Raw genomic sequence first — 22,087 nt, forward strand, 5'->3', positions numbered from 1 at the left:
CTCATTTCAATAATGTATTGTTATTAAATATCTTCTTGTTTAAAACATAAAGTTAAACAAACAAGCTTTTGTTTCGCTGAGAAATATTCCCGTAATTAAAAAAACTAAATGTTTTGTGTCATAACATCGTTTGGTGATTTTTTTTAAGAGTATTATCATGAGAGATAACTCAAATCAGAAAGTTGATTTCTTCTGAATTCAACGTCTTCTCTAAAGCTGAAATAAAACAAAAACTTTGAGACAAATTTTATTTGAGATTTATCAAGAAACATAAAACAGTTTATGTACAAACAGTGATCGTGATTTAAAACAAGTTAAAAACAAACGTAAGGTGCTTTAAGAATACTGATAAAAACCAGCTGAGTCACTCAGCCGCCCGGTAAAGTGACTTTTGGCCTCTCTGAGCCTCCGTACAGGATCAGACCCGGTTCAGCTTGTTCTGGGTCATCTGGACCAGCAGCTCAGAGTATTTCTCCAGCAGAGACGCTGTTCCGTCATCCTCCAGCCGAGCCGAGGAGACTCCGCCCCCCCGCAGCAGCACCGCCTGCAGCTCAGAGTGAACGACATCAAACGCACCCTGAAGGACGGACGACATCTGGAGACACCGATCGGACCCGCCGAGCTGGAGGACATTTATTATACATTTATTATTTATTATAAAAAGGCAGAGGGGAAGAAATGAGAAAAAAAACTATCTATAAAACTAAGAATACTTCATACTGTTCATGAGTACTCTGCAGTTTTAATATTATAATAATATCTTGTAAGTTATATTAATATAACTAGTTATTGCTGTATATTTTAGTTTCTTTAAGTTATTGTTGTAAATATTCTGTTGTGACTCTGGAGAGAATGATGAAAGTATTTTACTTTTTCTCCAAATGTTACTTCATATTTCGACTTTTTTCTTGAAATCACTTTTCAAAACATGACGACATCTTTCCCGCAACTTTTTTTCTTGAGTCTAAACACAGACTGACCAATCACAGCGCAGCATCTTTAGTTCCTGGTTTAGCAGAACGTTGTCACAATAAGTGGAGCTAGCGTTAGCGTAGCAGAGAATGTTAGCTCAGCATTAAGTAGCAGGTTAGCACATCTATGCTCAGCCAGCTACTGAAGGTACTGATGACTTTGTTCCCTTTTCACTCCTTTTACATAAAATGAGATAATTCAGTGATGTCAGTTAGTGACAGTGTGGTCTCCACGGTAACGTAGCTCTGACAGGGCAGCAGCGGAGGGGGGCGGGGCTTAGCCATGATTCAGACTGAAACAGCACACAGGAAGTTCACCTGTCGGTACAGGTAGACGGCTCGTCTTGCCGTCTGTCTCAGCTCGTTGGCAACCTGCTGACACTGCTGAAGACTGACTGACTCATCATCTTCACAGTCATCTTCGTAACCACCTGGACCTGCAACAAGAGAAACAAACGAAGATCCTGAACACATGTACAGGGTGCATCCTCTGAGGAGCAGGAACGACATCTAGAACGATGTCTATGAATGTTTTGACAGGAAGATACCTGTCTGAGGGGGGCGGGGCTTCTGTGACAGAGGAGAGGAGGAGGAGGTGGGCGGGTCAGAGGACAACGAATCAGCTGCCAGAGACTGGTCTGATAAAAAAAGACAATCAGAAACTCATTTAATACACATTATTAGACAATTAGTTTAAATATTTAAAAATAATCATAATGAAAGTCGAATGTTCTTACCTGGATCAGTCCGGATTCTGGTCTCGGGTCCTCCTGAGCCCTCTTCTTCCTGCCTGGAGGCGGAGCAGCTGATGATGTCAGAGGTGATGACGTCACAGGCAGTGGGCGTGGCTGTGAGGGTGACGGAGGAGGCGGGTGTTAGGGTGAGGTTCTGATTCGTCGTCAGAGTCTCCTCAACGCTGCTGAACCTCCTGACTCCGCCCTGTGACATCACCTTGGTGGGCGTGGCCAACACCAGAGACGACAGAGTGGCACTGACGAGAGACACATTCAAATGAAGTTAGTTATTTATAGAAAGACAACTTATTCCAAAAATATTTTTACCTCATTTTAAAACTATGGCGACTTTATCCTCTTTCCAGTGGGACCAGGATGTTACCTGCTGGTCTGGTCCTGATGGGGGTCAGGTTTGGTGCTGTGGAGGTCCAGACCAGCAGGCAGCAGGGGGGCAGGAGGCTGGAGGTCTGAGGAGAGGTTCTCCTTCTCCTCCTCCTCCTCCTGGGCTGTGGTGGGGGGGTCCTGGCTCAGTTTGGCCCTGGAGCTGGCGGTGGTTCCCAGGTATCCGAGCCGAGGCGCCGCCTGCTGGACCGCCGACACCACGCAGCTGTTGTAGGCCGCCAGAGTCCTGGAGGTGACGCCTGATGAGGTTGAAGGAGAAGAAGGTCAAGAGTGGAAACGGATTAAATGTAGAATGTAAAGGTGAACAGGTGGAGACCCTTTAGTTAACCCAAACCCACACTGAGGGTTAAGAGACAGTTTGACCTCCGACCTCGTGAGTTTTACAGCAGAAAGAAAACACCCAGGTGTTCACGTTCACACACCTCGCAGCGTTTCTCTGCACTGGACAACCACCACAGTGTGGCGGCGGCGTGTTGGGCGGCGAAGGGGCTGATGGGAAATCATGCAGGAAGCTCTACGACGAATGACTGACTGGCTGCATCTCACTGCGCGCACACACACACACACACACACACGCGCGCGCGTCCCTCAGGGCAGCGTCCTGGAGCTTCTGTTCTTTCTATGGAACCTGATATAGACGCTTTCAACACGCACACTTCCCGTTTACAGTTTTAAATTACGGAAAACAAAAGTGATGACTCACCACCACCGCTGCTGTTTTCTTTCGACTCAGTTGAGACGACATCACTGCTCAACTCAGAGCTCACCTGAAAACAAACAAATCCTGCATGAAACTATTCACCAAATGTCAAGGTGTTCTACAAGGTGCAAATGTGCAGGTGATCAGGTAAATGATGACACGCAAGAGCCAGTCGCCATCCTGCTCAGCTGCGTTCAGTACCGATGTGTTGCTCACGTTGCTCTCCTCTGAGATTCTGGTCTGGATTGAGACGGGGGGCGGAGCTCGGCTCGGCCACGCCCTGAAAACACAGCAGAAAAAGTCTTGTTATCACCATGACGATGGTCACACCTGTCCCTCAAGAGTCCCAGAGGATTGTGGGTACACTCACCTGATCCGGTCCTGGAACCGGGACAGGAAGCGGGTGGAGATGCTGAGTCGAGGGTTCAGGTAGTGCTTCTCCTCCGGAGGCTGCAGAGACTTCAGGTCGGTGTCAAACTTCTCTGAAAAGGTCAAAGTTCACAAACACACATCAGCGTACGTGTGAGCGGACCGATGAAGAAGATGATGAAGACGAAGAGGGTTCGGTACCGTCGCTCAGACTGAAGCTCAAAGTATCAAAGTGGTTCTTCAGAGAGTTCCCGTCCTCGTCGTCCTCCAGAACCAAACTGCTCACAGAGCTGCCCTGACTGAGCGAGTCGGTGTCTGAGCAGAGAAACGAGTGTCAGTAATAATCACCATTAACAATGAAATCATGACGCGTGTTCTCCGCTCTCTGACCCGCTTCCTGCTGCTGCTCCACGCTTCCCGCTGAGCCCTCGGAGGAGGCGGAGTCTGGACTCCGAGGGTCGGTCACGGCCTCCACGTCGAACTCCCTGAGAACAGACGGGTGTTAGGGTCATGTGACTGTGAGCGTCTGCAGGTGAACAGGAACCTCACCTGTTGGAGGAGGCGGTGGTGGGGTAGAGGATGTAGCTGCTGCTGTTGTCACCTGGATTCTGGAGCACCTGAACATCACACACAGACACAATCAGGTAGCTGCTCACAGGTGCTGATGCTTCCAGCTTATTGTTGTTCAATGAAAGCTGTGCACTTTAATAAGACCTTCGTCATCGTTTAGCCACAGACGCCACCGGCGGGATCGAACAGCACGTTTCCTTTCAACAATCTCTGAAACGTCACCGTTTATCAGCCAGAAGCTGGAACAAGTCATAATCATCAGATTCTCATCTTTCCGACGGTTCTTGAACACATCATGTGTGACGAACGCTTCCGACAGAGAAATCAACCAAAACAAAGTTTAAATTTGTGATATTTCATCTCAAACATTTTATTCTTCATGTTCACATTATAAATGTCTCCTCTAATAAAGAGTTCACTTCAACATGATGACAGCATTACACTGTGAAACTATGACGTCATGATGGATTCATCCGAGACCAACAGTCATGTGACCACAAGGAGGAGACGCTCTGACTGAACTACAGGAAGAGAACACAGAGAGGAGAGGAGGAGGGAGGAGGAGAGGAGAGAGGGGAGGAGAGAGGTGGGGAGAGAGGAGAGAGGAGGGGCGAGAGGAGAGAGAGAGGAGAAGAGAGGAGAGGAGGAGAAGAGAGAGAAGAGGAGAGGAGGAGAGGAGGAGAGAGGAGAGGAGGAGAGGAGGAGAGAGGAGAGGAGAGAAGGGAGGAGGAGAGAGGAGAGGAGGAGAGAGGAGAGGAGGAGAGAGGAAAGAAGGGAGGAGGAGAGAGGAGAGGAGGAGAGAGGAGGAGAGGAGAGAGGAGGAGAGAAGAGAGGAGGAGAGAGGAGAGGAGGAGAGAGGAGAGGAGAAGAGAGGAGAGGAGGAGAAGAGAGAGAAGAGAGAGAAGAGAGGAGAGGAGGAGAGAAGAGAGGAGGAGAGAAGGGAGGAGGAGAGAAGGGAGGAGGAGAGAGGAGAGGAGAAGAGAGGAGAAGAGAAGAGAGGAGGAGAGAAGAGAGGAGGAGAGAGGAGAGGAGAAGAGAGGAGAGGAGGAGAAGAGAGAGAAGAGGAGAAGAGAGGAGAGGAGGAGAAGAGAGAGAAGAGGAGAAGAGAGAAGAGGAGAAGAGAGGAGAGGAGGAGAAGAGAGAAGAGGAGAAGAGAGGAGAGGAGAGGAGGAGAGAGGAGAGGAGGAGAGAGGAGAAGGGAGGCGAGAGGAGAGGAGGAGAGAGGAGAGGAGGAGAAGAGAGAGAAGAGAGAGAAGAGGAGAGAGGAGAGGAGGAGAAGAGAGAGAAGAGGAGAAGAGAGGAGAGGAGGAGAGAGGAGAGGAGAGGAGAGAGGAGGAGAGAGGAGAGGAGGAGAGAGGCGAGGAGGAGAGAGGAGAGGAGAGAGGGGAGGAGAGGAGGGAGGAGGAGAGAGGAGAGAGGAGAGAGGGGAGGAGAGAAAGCGGAGAGGAGAGAAAGAAGAGAGAGAAGAGGAGAAGAGAGAGAAGAGAGGATAAACAAAACAAAAGACAGCTGAGGCCCCGCACGTGTTCTAGGAGACGATGCTAACTAGCTGAACAAACTAACTCCGCACATGACGGTATGCTTCGTAATTAACGGACAATGCATACAGTCCAAATCTATTTCACACAATGACGACAACTAACTCACAAGAGTCACATGTACAACAGAGCAACACATTCTGCTGCCCACTGGAGGGCCTTTCAGACACTCGATGCAAAAACAAACCAGTCGACTTAAAGACAAACTCCATCCTCCTTTCTTTGTTGACTAAGAGTTTCATCTCACGGTTAAATCCCAACTCACGAATCTGTTTCTCCTCCTTCAGCCATTGAGTGTTTAAAAAACAAAGCTCGGTAAAAAAATTATAATCTCCACAAAGCAACATGCAAACATTGTTATAATTTCTTCCATATCTTTCAATTTGAACTCTCACTACTCAGACTAAGTTTTGCCAGCTTAAGTTTCAGTTCACGATAGTCACGTGCTCGCCCACTGACCAATCACAGCACACTCTGCACCTCACTGCAGAGCTGCACGAACGCTGACGTCGTTATAGGCCGGCTAGCAGCGCAGACACGTCAAAGAATTAGGGGTGGGGAAAAAATCAACACAGCATAGTATCGCGATATTTTGCGTGGCGATATTGTATCGATACATGGACGCCAAGTATCGATCTTTTATTCTATAAACTATTAAAAAAAAGAAATTTCTTTTTTTTTTAGAAAAATCAAATCAATTGCTTCTTCAGTCCACTAGATGGAGCTGAGTTGTTTTCTCGTGAGGTCAGCAAAGGTCCCGGGTCAGCGTGATTGGTTGGAAGTTGGTCAAAACAAAGATAACGGGGTTAAACCTGCCAACAGCAGCCGGCTCATGAGGAGAGACCAGTGCATCACTGTCTCTCTGCCTCCACGTCCACGCATCACAAGTTATACAACTCCAATATCCTACTTATACAAGTTATAGTTCATATACTGAGTTATACAACTCCAATATCCTACTTATACAAGTTATAGTTCATATACTGAGTTATATAACTCTAATATCCTACTTATATCAGTTATAGTTCATATGCTGAGTCCACACGTTTGCATTTAGTTCAGTTGGACGATGTAGTGATACGAACAGTTCAGTTTGTCAGGTTCATGCAACATTTATGACATTGTTGGTCAGTCTGTCTGCTTGACAATCATATTCTGCGACAATAAAAATAATTGAGGTGAGATGAACAGACTGAAAACTTGATCTTATTTGACAAAACATGTTGACACAGTTTTCCTTTGGGGACATAACTTGAAGTTGAAAAAAGTAATAAATTGCAAAATATGTTGCCGCAATACTCAGAATATCGCAGTGTCGCGATAATATCGTATTGCGGGACCTCTGGTGATTCCCAGCCCTACAAAGAATACTAAGAATACGCCCAACATGTCAAACTAAAGATCTGATTGGTTGAACACTATGACAATCAACAACATCGTCCCCGTTCACTTAAAGTGCACATGATGCACTTGAGAGTCTGCAGGCCTCTGGCTCTGTTCTACCTAGAGACACAGAGGTGAGATCTGATTGGATAAAAGCTCTACTTAAAACAAGCTGCACTGGAAGCAGAGCAACTGAGGAACACAGTAGCTGTGCAATGAGAACATAAGACAATGGGAACAATATTATGATACATGTAGTGTATTTATGAAAGATTATTAAGTTATAAAATAGATTTAACTTTGTGATTCTGTTGAGAGCAGAGAAGGCCTTGCAGGCCCTGACGGCCCACTGCTGGTGTGTAGATAGTTTACATAGAGGAGCAGGACTTTAATATTACAGTAATAAACAAGGTTATATTGAAATGTGACAGGAGCAGAAAAGGCCCCAAACCTTCCAGAGGTTCAGAGGGTCAGAGGTTCAGAGGGTCAACTCCCTACAAATACTTTCTATATATTCAATCAATCAGCTTGTAATCAGATGATCAGTGAGCTCACCTCCTTCTCCTCCTCGTCCTCTCCATTATCTTCCTCTTCTTTCTCTCCTCCCAGCAGACTCTCTAGACTCTGAGGATGGAAGTCCTCCTCCTCCTCCTCCTCCATAGGCTCCTCCTCCTCCTCCTCCTCCTGACTCCTGGTGGGACTCGGGGAGGAGTTGGAGCAGATGGTGAGAGGATTCAGCTGCTCCGCCCACCGGCTCCTCACCTGACGAGGCTCAGCGGCCGATTGGACGTTAGAGGAGGCTCCGCCTTCACCCTGCTGAACACACAAACACACAATCTGCACACCGATGATCTGTAACCTGAGCAGACAAAGACTTCAGAGAGTCAACTGCATTTACCAGCTTTCTGAACCACATGGGCAGTTTCCCGTTGGTCTGGAGCAGCTGAGCGTCTGCAACAACAACAACAACAACAACGTGGTGATTCAAGCTGCTCTCTCATGAACACATCACGCTCTGAGCAGTTATTAATGCGCCGCTACGGAGGAACAGGAAGGAGTCTGCACATCCAGGTGAGGTCAGGAAGACTTCCCCAGACCTCATCCTCACCCTGACCACAGCCCAGTCTGGCTGGAGTCCCGAGGTCGGCCTCTTCCTCCTCCTCTTCCTCCATCTGAGGCAGCTGAGAGGAGGGTCCAGTGATGAAGGTCTCCCTCCTGAAACAACAACACAAGACTGAACCGCTGAAGACTCACACCGGCCCGCTTCACTCCTCCAGTTCCTCAGCGTCTCACTCACCGGATGTTCTGCCGTTTGTTTCTGCAGGTTTCAGGTGCGGCGGACAGTTTGAGGCCCCGCCTCTTCCTCATGGTGCTGGTCATCTGAGAGTCCAGCCTCCACACAAACACACAACTACACAACATAGTTCATGGTTACTGAAGAAATGAAGAGTCTCCTACCAAAGCACAGGTCAGAAGAGAGGCAACCATAGCGCTACCTGTCTCCAGACACAGTGATCAGGTGTGTGCAGTCCTGACTGAACCTCATACAGGTGACGATCTCTGAGGAAACAAACACCGTCAGTTCACTCCAACCCATGAACCAACAGGACGACACGCTTCAACCAAACACCTGATCTACTCACCAGAGTGTCCGAACAGGGTGGCCACACACTCTCCCGACTCGTAGTCAAAGATGTCGATGTTTTTATCGGAGCAGCTGGTGGCGAAGAACGACCCGGACGGATCCATCTGAACCTGCCGACGACAAAGTGTGAGCCAATCACATCGCAGAATGAGTCGTCATCATCCGCTTCCGACTCGCATCAATTCGTTGATTGTTAAATAGTTGACAGACGTGCAGACGCTACAAACAGCAGACAAACTGCTGGTGGGAGTCGGCTGGAGGCGGATCCATTAGCTGACAGCAGGTCCTCACCTTCAGCAGAGCTCCTTCATCACTGCTCGAGCCCTTCACACTCTTCTTCAGCTTCCCAGTTTCCACGTTGTAAACCCTGAAAAAGAAACTCACTCAGCTTCAGTGTTCTTTACTGATCGTTATGAATCCTTTTCTTCTCTCTATGATCGTTATGAATCCTTCTCTTCTTCTCTGATCGTTATGAATCCTTTTCTTCTCTCTCTGATCGTTATGAATCCTTCTCTTCTTCTCTGATCGTTATGAATCCTTCTCTTCTTCTCTGATCGTTATGAATCCTTTTCTTCTCTCTCTGATCGTTATGAATCCTTTTCTTCTCTCTGATCGTTATGAATCCTTTTCTTCTCTCTGATCGTTATGAATCCTTTTCTTCTCTCTCTGATCGTTATGAATCCTTCTCTTCTTCTCTGATCGTTATGAATCCTTCTCTTCTCTCTGATCGTTATGAATCCTTTTCTTCTCTCTGATCGTTATGAATCCTTTTCTTCTCTCTCTGATCGTTATGAATACTTCTATTCTTCTCTGATCGTTATGAATCCTTCTCTTCTTCTCTCTGATCGTTATGAATCCTTTTCTTCTCTCTGATCGTTATGAATCCTTCTCTTCTTCTCTGATCGTTATGAATCCTTCTCTTCTTCTCTGATCGTTATGAATACTTCTATTCTTCTCTGATCGTTATGAATCCTTCTCTTCTTCTCTCTGATCGTTATGAATCCTTCTCTTCTTCTCTGATCGTTATGAATCCTTTTCTTCTCTCTCTGATCGTTATGAATCCTTCTCTTCTCTCTGATCGTTATGAATCCTTCTCTTCTTCTCTCTGATCGTTATGAATCCTTCTCTTCTCTCTATGATCGTTATGAATCCTTTTCTTCTTCTCTCTGATCGTTATGAATCCTTTTCTTCTCTCTCTGATCGTTATGAATCCTTTTCTTCTCTCTCTGATCGTTATGAATCCTTTTCTTCTCTCTCTGATCGTTATGAATCCTTTTCTTCTTCTCTCTGATCGTTATGAATCCTTTTCTTCTTCTCTCTGATCGTTATGAATCCTTTTCTTCTCTCTGATCGTTATGAATCCTTTTCTTCTCTCTCTGATCGTTATGAATCCTTTTCTTCTCTCTCTGATCGTTATGAATCCTTTTCTTCTCTCTCTGATCGTTATGAATCCTTTTCTTCTCTCTCTGATCGTTATGAATCCTTTTCTTCTCTCTCTGATCGTTATGAATCCTTTTCTTCTCTCTCTGATCGTTATGAATCCTTTTCTTCTCTCTGATCGTTATGAATCCTTTTCTTCTCTCTCTGATCGTTATGAATCCTTCTCTTCTCTCTCTGATCGTTATGAATCCTTCTCTTCTTCTCTGATCATTATGAATCCTTTTCTTCTCTGATCGTTATGAATCCTTTTCTTCTCTGATCGTTATGAATCCTTTTCTTCTCTCTGATCGTTATGAATCCTTTTCTTCTCTCTGATCGTTATGAATCCTTTTCTTCTCTCTCTGATCGTTATGAATACTTCTATTCTTCTCTGATCGTTATGAATCCTTCTCTTCTTCTCTGATCGTTATGAATCCTTCTCTTCTTCTCTCTGATCGTTATGAATCCTTCTCTTCTTCTCTCTGATCGTTATGAATCCTTCTCTTCTTCTCTGATCGTTATGAATCCTTTTCTTCTCTCTCTGATCGTTATGAATCCTTCTATTCTTCTCTGATCGTTATGAATCCTTCTCTTCTTCTCTCTGATCGTTATGAATCCTTTTCTTCTCTCTGATCGTTATGAATCCTTTTCTTCTCTCTCTGATCGTTATGAATCCTTCTATTCTTCTCTGATCGTTATGAATCCTTCTCTTCTTCTCTCTGATCGTTATGAATCCTTCTCTTCTCTCTGATCGTTATGAATCCTTTTCTTCTCTCTGATCGTTATGAATCCTTTTCTTCTCTCTCTGATCGTTATGAATCCTTCTATTCTTCTCTGATCGTTATGAATCCTTCTCTTCTTCTCTCTGATCGTTATGAATCCTTCTCTTCTTCTCTCTGATCGTTATGAATCCTTCTATTCTTCTCTGATCGTTATGAATCCTTCTCTTCTTCTCTCTGATCGTTATGAATCCTTCTATTCTTCTCTGATCGTTATGAATCCTTCTCTTCTTCTCTCTGTTCGTTATGAATCCTTCTCTTCTCTCTGATCGTTATGAATCCTTCTCTTCTTCTCTCTGATCGTTATGAATCCTTCTCTTCTTCTCTCTGATCGTTATGAATCCTTCTCTTCTCTCTGATCGTTATGAATCCTATTCTCTCTGATCGTTATGAATCCTTCTCTTCTTCTCTGATCGTTATGAATCCTTCTCTTCTCTCTGATCGTTATGAATCCTTCTATTCTTCTCTCTGATCGTTATGAATCCTTCTCTTCTTCTCTCTGATCGTTATGAATCCTTCTCTTCTCTCTGATCGTTATGAATCCTTCTATTCTTCTCTCTGATCGTTATGAATCCTTCTCTTCTTCTCTCTGATCGTTATGAATCCTTCTCTTCTTCTCTCTGATCGTTATGAATCCTTCTCTTCTCTCTGATCGTTATGAATCCTTCTATTCTCTCTGATCGTTATGAATCCTTCTATTCTCTCTGATCGTTATGAATCCTTCTATTCTCTCTGATCGTTATGAATCCTTCCATTCTCTCTGATCGTTATGAATCCTTCTATTCTCTCTGATCGTTATGAATCCTTCTATTCTCTCTGATCGTTATGAATCCTTCTATTCTCTCTGATCGTTATGAATCCTTCTATTCTTCTCTGATCGTTATGAATCCTTCTATTCTCTCTGATCGTTATGAATCCTTCTATTCTCTCTGATCGTTATGAATCCTTCTATTCTTCTCTGATCGTTATGAATCCTTCTCTTCTCTCTGATCGTTATGAATCCTTCTCTTCTTCTCTCTGATCGTTATGAATCCTTCTCTTCTTCTCTCTGATCGTTATGAATCCTTCTATTCTTCTCTCTGATCGTTATGAATCCTTCTCTTCTTCTCTCTGATCGTTATGAATCCTTCTATTCTTCTCTCTGATCGTTATGAATCCTTCTCTTCTTCTCTCTGATCGTTATGAATCCTTCTATTCTTCTCTCTGATCGTTATGAATCCTTCTATTCTCTCTGATCGTTATGAATCCTTCTATTCTCTCTGATCGTTATGAATCCTTCTCTTCTTCTCTCTGATCGTTATGAATCCTTCTCTTCTTCTCTCTGATCGTTATGAATCCTTCTCTTCTCTCTGATCGTTATGAATCCTTCTCTACTTACCTGACGTTTCTGTCCTGACAGGCGACGGAGACGTGAGTCCTGGATGAGTCCAGGTCCATGTCGTACAGAGTCGTCTTCTCCACCACGTGGTGACTCCTGGAGAACCAGGGACCCTCCGCCGTCTGGACCACGTCAGACATGGCATCATCCAAAACATACGTGACATCACACCATGACACAATTCAGAGAAGCTCATTAAGGGATGATTGAAGTACGTCTGCTAGTATTGAATGTATTTATATCATGATTGAAGTACTTCTGGTAGTATTGGATGTATTTATATCATGATTGAAGTACTTCTGGTAGTATTGGATGTATTTATATCATGATTGAAGTACTTCTGGCAGTATTGGATGTATTTATATCATGATTGAAGTACTTCTGCTGGTATTGGATGTATTTATATCATGATTGAAGTACTTCTGGCAGTATTGGATGTATTTATATCATGATTGAAGTACGTCTGCTGGTATTGGATGTATTTATATCATGATTGAAGTACTTCTGGTAGTATTGGATGTATTTATATCATGATTGAAGTACTTCTGCTGGTATTGGATGTATTTATATCATGATTGAAGTACTTCTGCTAGTATTGGATGTATTTATATCATGATTGAAGTACGTCTGCTAGTATTGGATGTATTTATATCATGATTGAAGTACTTCTGGTAGTATTAGATGTATTTATATCATGATTGAAGTACTTCTGCTGGTATTGGATGTATTTATATCATGATTGAAGTATTTCTGGTAGTATTGGATGTATTTATATCATGATTGAAGTACTTCTGGTAGTATTGGATGTATTTATATCATGATTGAAGTACTTCTGGCAGTATTGGATGTATTTATATCATGATTGAAGTACGTCTGCTGGTATTGGATGTATTTATATCATGATTGAAGTACTTCTGGTAGTATTGGATGTATTTATATCATGATTGAAGTACTTCTGCTGGTATTGGATGTATTTATATCATGATTGAAGTACTTCTGCTAGTATTGGATGTATTTATATCATGATTGAAGTACGTCTGCTAGTATTGGATGTATTTATATCATGATTGAAGTACTTCTGCTGGTATTGGATGTATTTATATCATGATTGAAGTACTTCTGCTAGTATTGGATGTATTTATATCATGATTGAAGTACGTCTGCTAGTATTGGATGTATTTATATCATGATTGAAGTACTTCTGGTAGTATTAGATGTATTTATATCATGATTGAAGTACTTCTGCTGGTATTGGATGTATTTATATCATGATTGAAGTACTTCTGCTAGTATTGGATGTATTTATATCATGATTGAAGTACTTCTGCTAGTATTGGATGTATTTATATCATGATTGAAGTACTTCTGGTAGTATTGGATGTATTTATATCATGATTGAAGTACTTCTGCTAGTATTGGATGTATTTATATCATGATTGAAGTACTTCTGCTAGTATTGGATGCATTTGTATCATGATTGAAGTACTTCTGGTAGTATTGGATGTATTTATATCATGATTGAAGTACTTCTGGTAGTATTGGATGTATTTATATCATGATTGAAGTAAGTCTGCTAGTATTGGATGTATTTATATCATGATTGAAGTACTTCTGGTAGTATTGGATGTATTTATATCATGATTGAAGTACTTCTGGTAGTATTGGATGTATTTATATCATGATTGAAGTACTTCTGCTAGTATTGGATGTATTTATATCATGATTGAAGTACTTCTGCTGGTATTGGATGTATTTATATCATGATTGAAGTACTTCTGCTAGTATTGGATGTATTTATATCATGATTGAAGTACGTCTGCTAGTATTGGATGTATTTATATCATGATTGAAGTACTTCTGGTAGTATTAGATGTATTTATATCATGATTGAAGTACTTCTGCTGGTATTGGATGTATTTATATCATGATTGAAGTATTTCTGGTAGTATTGGATGTATTTATATCATGATTGAAGTACTTCTGGTAGTATTGGATGTATTTATATCATGATTGAAGTACTTCTGGCAGTATTGGATGTATTTATATCATGATTGAAGTACGTCTGCTGGTATTGGATGTATTTATATCATGATTGAAGTACTTCTGGTAGTATTGGATGTATTTATATCATGATTGAAGTACTTCTGCTGGTATTGGATGTATTTATATCATGATTGAAGTACTTCTGCTAGTATTGGATGTATTTATATCATGATTGAAGTACGTCTGCTAGTATTGGATGTATTTATATCATGATTGAAGTACTTCTGGTAGTATTAGATGTATTTATATCATGATTGAAGTACTTCTGCTGGTATTGGATGTATTTATATCATGATTGAAGTACTTCTGCTAGTATTGGATGTATTTATATCATGATTGAAGTACTTCTGCTAGTATTGGATGTATTTATATCATGATTGAAGTACTTCTGGTAGTATTGGATGTATTTATATCATGATTGAAGTACTTCTGCTAGTATTGGATGTATTTATATCATGATTGAAGTACTTCTGCTAGTATTGGATGCATTTGTATCATGATTGAAGTACTTCTGGTAGTATTGGATGTATTTATATCATGATTGAAGTACTTCTGGTAGTATTGGATGTATTTATATCATGATTGAAGTAAGTCTGCTAGTATTGGATGTATTTATATCATGATTGAAGTACTTCTGGTAGTATTGGATGTATTTATATCATGATTGAAGTACTTCTGGTAGTATTGGATGTATTTATATCATGATTGAAGTACTTCTGCTAGTATTGGATGTATTTATATCATGATTGAAGTACTTCTGGTAGTATTGGATGTATTTGTATTGTTCTTGTCATCTCTTTACATGGAGTGGGTTCAGACCTGTTCAGCGGACTGGAAGTAGATACTTTTGTCGGCTCCACAGCTGATCATCCGAACCTCTGGACTCTCACCTGAACACAGGAACAACATGAAGTTATTATCAGATGAGACGGTCGTGTTTTTATCTCGTGATACAAAGTAATACCAGCTGGGAAATACTGTTAACTTTGTGTACTTTAAAGTATGTTAAACAGACGTGTAAACAGTGTTTTATGACGTGAACACAAAGTGATAATATCATATGCATCACGAGGCCTTGTACTTGTACATGGGGCATTAGTACTTTTACTGCAGCAGAAGCTTCCTGAACGATGGACATGAACACAGAGTGTGTATACGTCACCAGAGAACTTGACCGCGGTGATGGAGGCCGAGTGGTCGTTCAGAGTCTGTTGCAGACTGTAGTTCTTCTCCAGGTTGAAGATGTGGATCAGTCGATCTCTGCTGGCCGAGGCCAACAGATTCATACCTGAAACAACGACATCAGTCAGGTGTCACACCGACGTGGACCCAAACTGCAAACCTGGTGGTGACCTTTGACCTGAGCTCTTCACCTGTGGACGTTGGGGAGAACTCCAGACACAACACCTCCGAGTCGTGAGCCTCGATCTTCACCAGCTGGTCCAGGAACTCCAGACCGAAGATACTGAACACAGAAAAACGTCTCATTTAATGTCTGCCTGATCCCACAGCCAGACCAGCTGAGAACGTTATATTTTCCTGAATTTAGGCTTTTGCATTTTCTAAATGCTCGAGCGTTATTCAAACGAGCCGTACGTAGTTACAGCCTTAAAATCGAATAGAAGCTGTAGCGCCATAATGTGGTTATAAGGTGGTATTTCAGCTGCAGGACCACTGCATTGACACGGAAAAAATACCGTGAAACCGGTAGAGTCTTAAAAAATACTGTGATATGGATTTTGTCATACCGCCCAGCCCTAGCTTAAAGGTTGTGTAGAACAGGGGTGTCAAACATACGGCCCGCCACGTCATTTTATGTGGACCGCGAATCCGCCAGATAAAAAATTTAAAATAAATAAAAAAATTAAGTCAAAAGTCAAAATTATGCACTACGCCAACCATCATCACGTCATTATCACGTCACCATCACGTCACCATCACGCCACCATCACGCCACCATCACGCCACCATCACGTCATCATCACGCCACCATCACGCCACCATAACGCCACCATCACGTCATCATCACGCCATCATCACGCCATTATCACGCCACCATCACGCCACCATCACGCCACCATCACGTCACCAGCACGCCACCATCACGTCACCAGCACGCCACCATTACGTCACCATCACGCCACCATCACGTCATTACGTCACCATCACGCCACCATCACGTCATCATCACGCCACCATCACGTCATCATAACGCCACCATCACGCCACCATCACGTCATCATCACGCCATCATCACGCCACCATCACGTCATTATCACGCCACCATCACGTCACCATCACGTCACCATCACGCCACCATTAAGTCACCAGCACGTCATCAATACGTCACCAGCACGCCACCATCACGTCACCATCACGCCACCATCACGTCACCATCACGTCACCAGCACGTCACCAGCACGTCACCATCACGTCATTATCACACCACCATCACGTCACCATTACATCACCAGCACGTCATTATCACGCCACCATCGCGTCACCATCACGTCACCATCACGTCACCATCACGTCATTATCACACCACCATCACGTCACCATTACATCACCAGCACGTCATTATCACGCCACCATCGCGTCACCATCACGTCACCAGCACGTCACCAGCACGTCACCATCACGTCATTATCACACCACCATCACGTCACCATTACATCACCAGCACGTCATTATCACGCCACCATCGCGTCACCATCACGTCACCATCACGCCATTATCACACCACCATCACGTCACCATTACGTCACCAGCACGTCATTATCACGCCACCATCGCGTCACCATCACGCCACCATCACGTCACCATCACGCCACCATCACGTCACCATCACGTCACCAGCACGTCACTAGCACGTCACCAGCACGTCACCATCACGTCATTATCACACCACCATCACGTCACCATTACGTCACCAGCACGTCATTATCACGCCACCATCGCGTCACCATCACGTCACCATCACACCACCATCACGTCACCATTACATCACCAGCACGTCATTATCACGCCACCATCGCGTCACCATCACGTCACCAGCACGTCACCAGCACGTCACCAGCACGTCACCAGCACGTCACCATCACGTCATTATCACACCACCATCACGTCACCATTACATCACCAGCACGTCATTATCACGCCACCATCGCGTCACCATCACGTCACCATCACCATCACGTCACCATCACGTCATTATCACACCACCATCACGTCACCAGCACGTCATTATCACGCCACCATCGCGTCACCATCACGCCACCATCACGTCATTATCACGCCACCATCACGTCACCATCACGTCATTATCACGTCACCATCACGTCACCAGCACGTCATTATCACGCCACCATTACGTCACCATCACGTCACCATTACGTCACCAGCACGTCATTATCACGCCACCATCACGTCACCATCACGTCATTATCACGCCACCATCACGTCACCAGCACGTCATTATCACGCCACCATTACGTCACCATCACGTCACCATTACGTCACCAGCACGTCATTATCACGCCACCATCACGTCACCATCACGTCACCATCACGTCACCATCACGCCACCATCACGTCACCAGCACGTCATTATCACGCCACCATCACGTCATCATCACGCCACCATCACGTCAATACGTCACCTTCTCGTCATCATCACGTCACCATTACGTCACCATCACGTCACCATCACGTCACCATCACGCCACCATCACGTCACCAGCACGTCATTATCACGCCACCATCACGTCACCATCACGTCACCATCACGCCACCATCACGTCACCAGCACGTCATTATCACGCCACCATCACGTCACCATCACGTCACCATCACGTCACCATCACGCCACCATCACGTCACCAGCACGTCATTATCACGCCACCATCACGTCATCATCACGCCACCATCACGTCAATACGTCACCTTCTCGTCATCATCACGTCATTACGCCATCATAACGTCATCATCACGTCATTACCACGCCACCATTACGCCATCATGACGTCACAATCACGTCACCATCACGTCGTCATTACGCCATCATCACGTGTTTCTCACCGCAGGTTTCCACAGCGGTCTCCGGCTGCCAGGTGTTGTCCATCAGGACTGATGCTCAGGACTCTGACGCCAGCTTTCCCATCAGCCCCGGCGGCCTCCCCCCCCTTCTCCCCCTCGGCCTGCGCGTTCTCCCCCACATACAGAATCCTCTGCAGGTCCTGAAACACAAACAGGAAGTTATTCATGAGAGGACGTCGACGAGCTCTGTGGTTTGGTCCTGAGCCTTATTAGTACACTCAAATACTTGTATACTTATACTCGCGTACACTTTCTCTTGGATACTAGTTCTCTAGCTGGTCTTACGTTGCTGTAGAGGTTCCCGTGTCCTGCGGGGGGGTCGATGTGCCACAGCCTGATGGTGTTATCAGAGGAACAGGTGAGGAAAGAGGACGGAGGAAGACACGCCTGAGACACATCGGACAGCTCTGGATACACCTGAGGACAAAGTATACATGTACTAGTATCTACAATCTGAAGTGTTTATATCATGACTCAAGCATTCCCTGTAGTAGTTGTAGTAGCGCTGGGCGGTATACGGTTTGAATTTCCCGTACGATATTAATCTTTCATACACAGTCATACCGGTGCACAGCCCAAACAACTTCTGCTGCTCTTCAACAGGCAGCAGAATATATTGTTGGCTGCTAGGAGTGCTACGGACGGAGCTAGTTCTAGTTGGAGGGTATGTGTATATATATAAATATATTATTTTATTATCAGAACAGTGAACCCTGAAAATGCACACTCCGGTACAGTTGTTTGGGCTGTGCACCGGTATGACTGTGTATGAAAGATTCATATCGTACGGGAAATTCAAACCGTATACCGCCCAGCGCTACTACAGGGAATGCTTGAGAGCGAGAGAGATGCATGACCGTGATATGCATTTTTGGTCATACCACCCAGCCCTAAGTTGAAGCATTTCTATAATATCTGAAGTACATCTGGTACTGTTTGAAGTATTTTGATAATTAATGAAGTATTCCCAGCAGTATGTTAAGTATATGTACTATTACTGAAGTACATCTCGTCGTATTTGCAGACGTACCTCGATGCTCCACACACAGCTGCTGTGGTACAGAGCAGAGTAGAGCTTCCAGGCGCTCTTCACATCGTTGACGTCCCAAACGTAAACACTGTGGTCGTTGTACACACTCGTCAGATGACGGGCGGCGGGGTCAAAGGTCACGGCCATCGTGTCAGGGTACCGAGCGCCAAGACTGGCAGGTAACAAGAGACACAGGTATTCACCAGGTGTTCTCTCAATAATCTACCCAGTGTGTTGGTGGTACTTGTACCTGTGCTGTACACTCTGCGTGAGGTCGACCCCCAGGCGGTGAGGGTGGTGCAGAGTGGTGATGTACTGCAGGTTGGATGGACTGAACACTCTGATGGCTCCGTCAGCACAACCACAGAAGATGAAGTCCTCGCTGACTGCCAGACAGCTCGCCGACGACGTCTGCCAACGACAACAACATCGCCCAAATAACAATCAGCTTTTATTTACTTGACTTGGTTGGGGTGTACTTCACATGGTGCGGGTGTACTTCACATGGAGCGGGTGTACTTCACATGGAGCGGGTGTACTTCACATGGCGCGGGTGTACTTCACATGGCGCGGGTGTACTTCACATGGCGCGGGTGTACTTCACATGGAGCGGGTGTACTTCACATGGTGCGGGTGTACTTCACATGGTGCGGGTGTACTTCACATGGCGCGGGTGTACTTCACATGGCGCGGGTGTACTTCACATGGCGCGGGTGTACTTCACATGGCGCGGGTGTACTTCACATGGCGCGGGTGTACTTCACATGGCGCGGGTGTACTTCACATGGCGCGGGTGTACTTCACATGGCGCGGGTGTACTTCACATGGAGCGGGTGTACTTCACATGGCGCGGGTGTACTTCACATGGCGCGGGTGTACTTCACATGGCGCGGGTGTACTTCACATGGCGCGGGTGTACTTCACATGGCGCGGGTGTACTTCACATGGTGCGGGTGTACTTCACATGGCGCGGGTGTACTTCACATGGCGCGGGTGTACTTCACATGGCGCGGGTGTACTTCACATGGAGCGGGTGTACTTCACATGGAGCGGGTGTACTTCACATGGTGCGGGTGTACTTCACATGGTGCGGGTGTACTTCACATGGCGCGGGTGTACTTCACATGGCGCGGGTGTACTTCACATGGCGCGGGTGTACTTCACATGGCGCGGGTGTACTTCACATGGCGCGGGTGTACTTCACATGGCGCGGGTGTACTTCACATGGCGCGGGTGTACTTCACATGGCGCGGGTGTACTTCACATGGCGCGGGTGTACTTCACATGGCGCGGGTGTACTTCACATGGCGCGGGTGTACTTCACATGGCGCGGGTGTACTTCACATGGCGCGGGTGTACTTCACATGGCGCGGGTGTACTTCACATGGCGCGGGTGTACTTCACATGGTGCGGGTGTACTTCACATGGTGCGGGTGTACTTCACATGGTGCGGGTGTACTTCACATGGCGCGGGTGTACTTCACATGGCGCGGGTGTACTTCACATGGCGCGGGTGTACTTCACATGGCGCGGGTGTACTTCACATGGCGCGGGTGTACTTCACATGGTGCGGGTGTACTTCACATGGTGCGGGTGTACTTTCCTGCGCCCCTCACTGACCTTCAGGTTGACCCAGGCCTCCAGGTGTCGGCTGCTGTTGAACAGACACAGCAGACCTGAGCTGGTGATGGAGTAGGTGCTGGATGCCACGAGGCCACGCCCGCACGCCACCCCGCTGAACACGCTGTTCTTATGGTCTCCTAGCAACCCTGACCGACCAATCAGAGGCACCGTGCTGTTCACCTGAATATGGGATGAAAAACAGTTAGTTCAGACTCCCGATTGGCTGACGAGAGTGTAGGCGAGCAGTGATTGGCTGACGAGATGATGGGTACCCGTCTCTCTTTGGAGGCGTCCAGGTACCAGAACTTGACGTGTCGGTTTCCCGCAGTGACGAAGTAGCTGTTGTCCTGAGAGAACGAGACGGAGGACACTCTGCTGGACACTTTGTTGGAGGCAATGATCTCACCTTTCTGCTCAAAGGCACAAAGACAGGAATGACTCAATATCATCATGATGTACAAAAACAGGTACTGATGTGTGTGTGTGTGTGTCCTCACCCTCCAGTCCCACACACTAACAGTCATGTCATGCTGGTATCCCACAGACACGATGTAGCAGCTGTTGGTGGAGAACGCCACGCAGGAAACTCCGTATTTATGAGACTGAACCTCGGCCACCTGACCTCCATCCACCTCCCACACCCGCACACAGGGCATGTGACCGCTCTGAAACACACAGGCACACTCAGGTATACACACACCTCGAGGCAACAACAGTCTCAGGTGCGTGGGACTCAGCTCCTACCTCACCAGTGACCAGGTGTTTTCCATCATGGGAGAAGGCCAGAGCACTGAACGGTTTCCTGAAACACAAACACGTCTTTACTGCAATCTGCTGAGTTTCGCCGAGGCGCTCTACGGCCCTTCTTGGCGGAGCTCTACGGCCCTTCTTGGCGGAGCTCTACGGCCCTTCTTGGCGGAGCTCTACGGCCCTTCTTGGCGGAGCTCTACGACCCTTCTTGGCGGAGCTCTACGGCCCTTCTTGGCGGAGCTCTACGGCCCTTCTTGTACAGATTTTAAACTCTTTGTTTCAATCTAGCTGAAGTATAACTGCAAGAAGAAGCTGCAGAACCTGAGATGTTGAATGCATGTTAAAGATCTCATGTTCTCAGGTGTTTCCTCATGAGTCCATCACATCCTACCTGGACGTGTTGATGATGTGACTCTGTTTGTTCTTCTTCGGGTGAAGCAGCACGATGACACACCTGAAACAAACACAGGTTCATTCAAATTTGAAAAAACACATCACAGCAAACGTGTCATCTTAATGTTGTCCGTCGCCCTGTCCATACAGGCGAGTCAAAAGAGGCGGGGCTTACCCTGCAGGGTAGGCAATGAGCCCAGATTTTGGGTCAGAGGTCAAACTGCTGCTGCTGGCTGTGCTGATGCCCAGAACCTTCTCCAGA

At 45.6% G+C, this 22,087-nt stretch overlaps 1 protein-coding gene across 2 annotated transcripts in view; it reads right to left on the bottom strand.

Moving 5' to 3' along the window:
* Nucleotides 1-241: 241 nt before the first annotated feature.
* wdr62 (WD repeat domain 62) overlaps nucleotides 242-22,087 on the bottom strand; it is a 24,221-nt gene continuing 2,375 nt past the window's right edge. Inside the window, exons 2-33 of one of the 2 annotated variants that reach the window (XM_079272405.1) lie at nucleotides 22,001-22,087; nucleotides 21,824-21,886; nucleotides 21,427-21,484; nucleotides 21,180-21,347; nucleotides 20,955-21,092; nucleotides 20,680-20,862; nucleotides 19,310-19,470; nucleotides 19,060-19,231; nucleotides 18,315-18,446; nucleotides 18,012-18,169; nucleotides 15,305-15,396; nucleotides 15,094-15,219; nucleotides 14,751-14,821; nucleotides 11,889-12,010; nucleotides 8,604-8,679; nucleotides 8,311-8,422; nucleotides 8,164-8,227; nucleotides 7,965-8,078; nucleotides 7,776-7,882; nucleotides 7,566-7,618; nucleotides 7,223-7,483; nucleotides 3,726-3,793; nucleotides 3,567-3,661; nucleotides 3,378-3,491; nucleotides 3,178-3,289; nucleotides 3,009-3,087; nucleotides 2,811-2,874; nucleotides 2,088-2,346; nucleotides 1,709-1,962; nucleotides 1,520-1,609; nucleotides 1,290-1,408; nucleotides 242-622 (exon numbers count right to left, since the gene is read on the bottom strand). The exon at nucleotides 22,001-22,087 is cut by the window's right edge and continues 5 nt beyond it. In XM_079272405.1, the coding sequence (XP_079128531.1) occupies nucleotides 419-622; nucleotides 1,290-1,408; nucleotides 1,520-1,609; nucleotides 1,709-1,962; nucleotides 2,088-2,346; nucleotides 2,811-2,874; nucleotides 3,009-3,087; nucleotides 3,178-3,289; nucleotides 3,378-3,491; nucleotides 3,567-3,661; nucleotides 3,726-3,793; nucleotides 7,223-7,483; nucleotides 7,566-7,618; nucleotides 7,776-7,882; nucleotides 7,965-8,078; nucleotides 8,164-8,227; nucleotides 8,311-8,422; nucleotides 8,604-8,679; nucleotides 11,889-12,010; nucleotides 14,751-14,821; nucleotides 15,094-15,219; nucleotides 15,305-15,396; nucleotides 18,012-18,169; nucleotides 18,315-18,446; nucleotides 19,060-19,231; nucleotides 19,310-19,470; nucleotides 20,680-20,862; nucleotides 20,955-21,092; nucleotides 21,180-21,347; nucleotides 21,427-21,484; nucleotides 21,824-21,886; nucleotides 22,001-22,087 (3,976 nt within the window). In that variant the 3' untranslated portion in view covers nucleotides 242-418. Of the gene's footprint in view, nucleotides 623-1,289; nucleotides 1,409-1,519; nucleotides 1,610-1,708; nucleotides 1,963-2,032; nucleotides 2,347-2,810; nucleotides 2,875-3,008; nucleotides 3,088-3,177; nucleotides 3,290-3,377; nucleotides 3,492-3,566; nucleotides 3,662-3,725; nucleotides 3,794-7,222; nucleotides 7,484-7,565; nucleotides 7,619-7,775; nucleotides 7,883-7,964; nucleotides 8,079-8,163; nucleotides 8,228-8,310; nucleotides 8,423-8,603; nucleotides 8,680-11,888; nucleotides 12,011-14,750; nucleotides 14,822-15,093; nucleotides 15,220-15,304; nucleotides 15,397-18,011; nucleotides 18,170-18,314; nucleotides 18,447-19,059; nucleotides 19,232-19,309; nucleotides 19,471-20,679; nucleotides 20,863-20,954; nucleotides 21,093-21,179; nucleotides 21,348-21,426; nucleotides 21,485-21,823; nucleotides 21,887-22,000 lie in introns of those variants that run through there. The other variant, XR_013772139.1, reaches the window with a different exon arrangement.

The sequence above is a fragment of the Melanostigma gelatinosum genome (assembly GCF_949748355.1).
Source record: "Melanostigma gelatinosum genome assembly, chromosome: 7".
NCBI lineage: Eukaryota > Metazoa > Chordata > Actinopteri > Perciformes > Zoarcidae > Melanostigma > Melanostigma gelatinosum.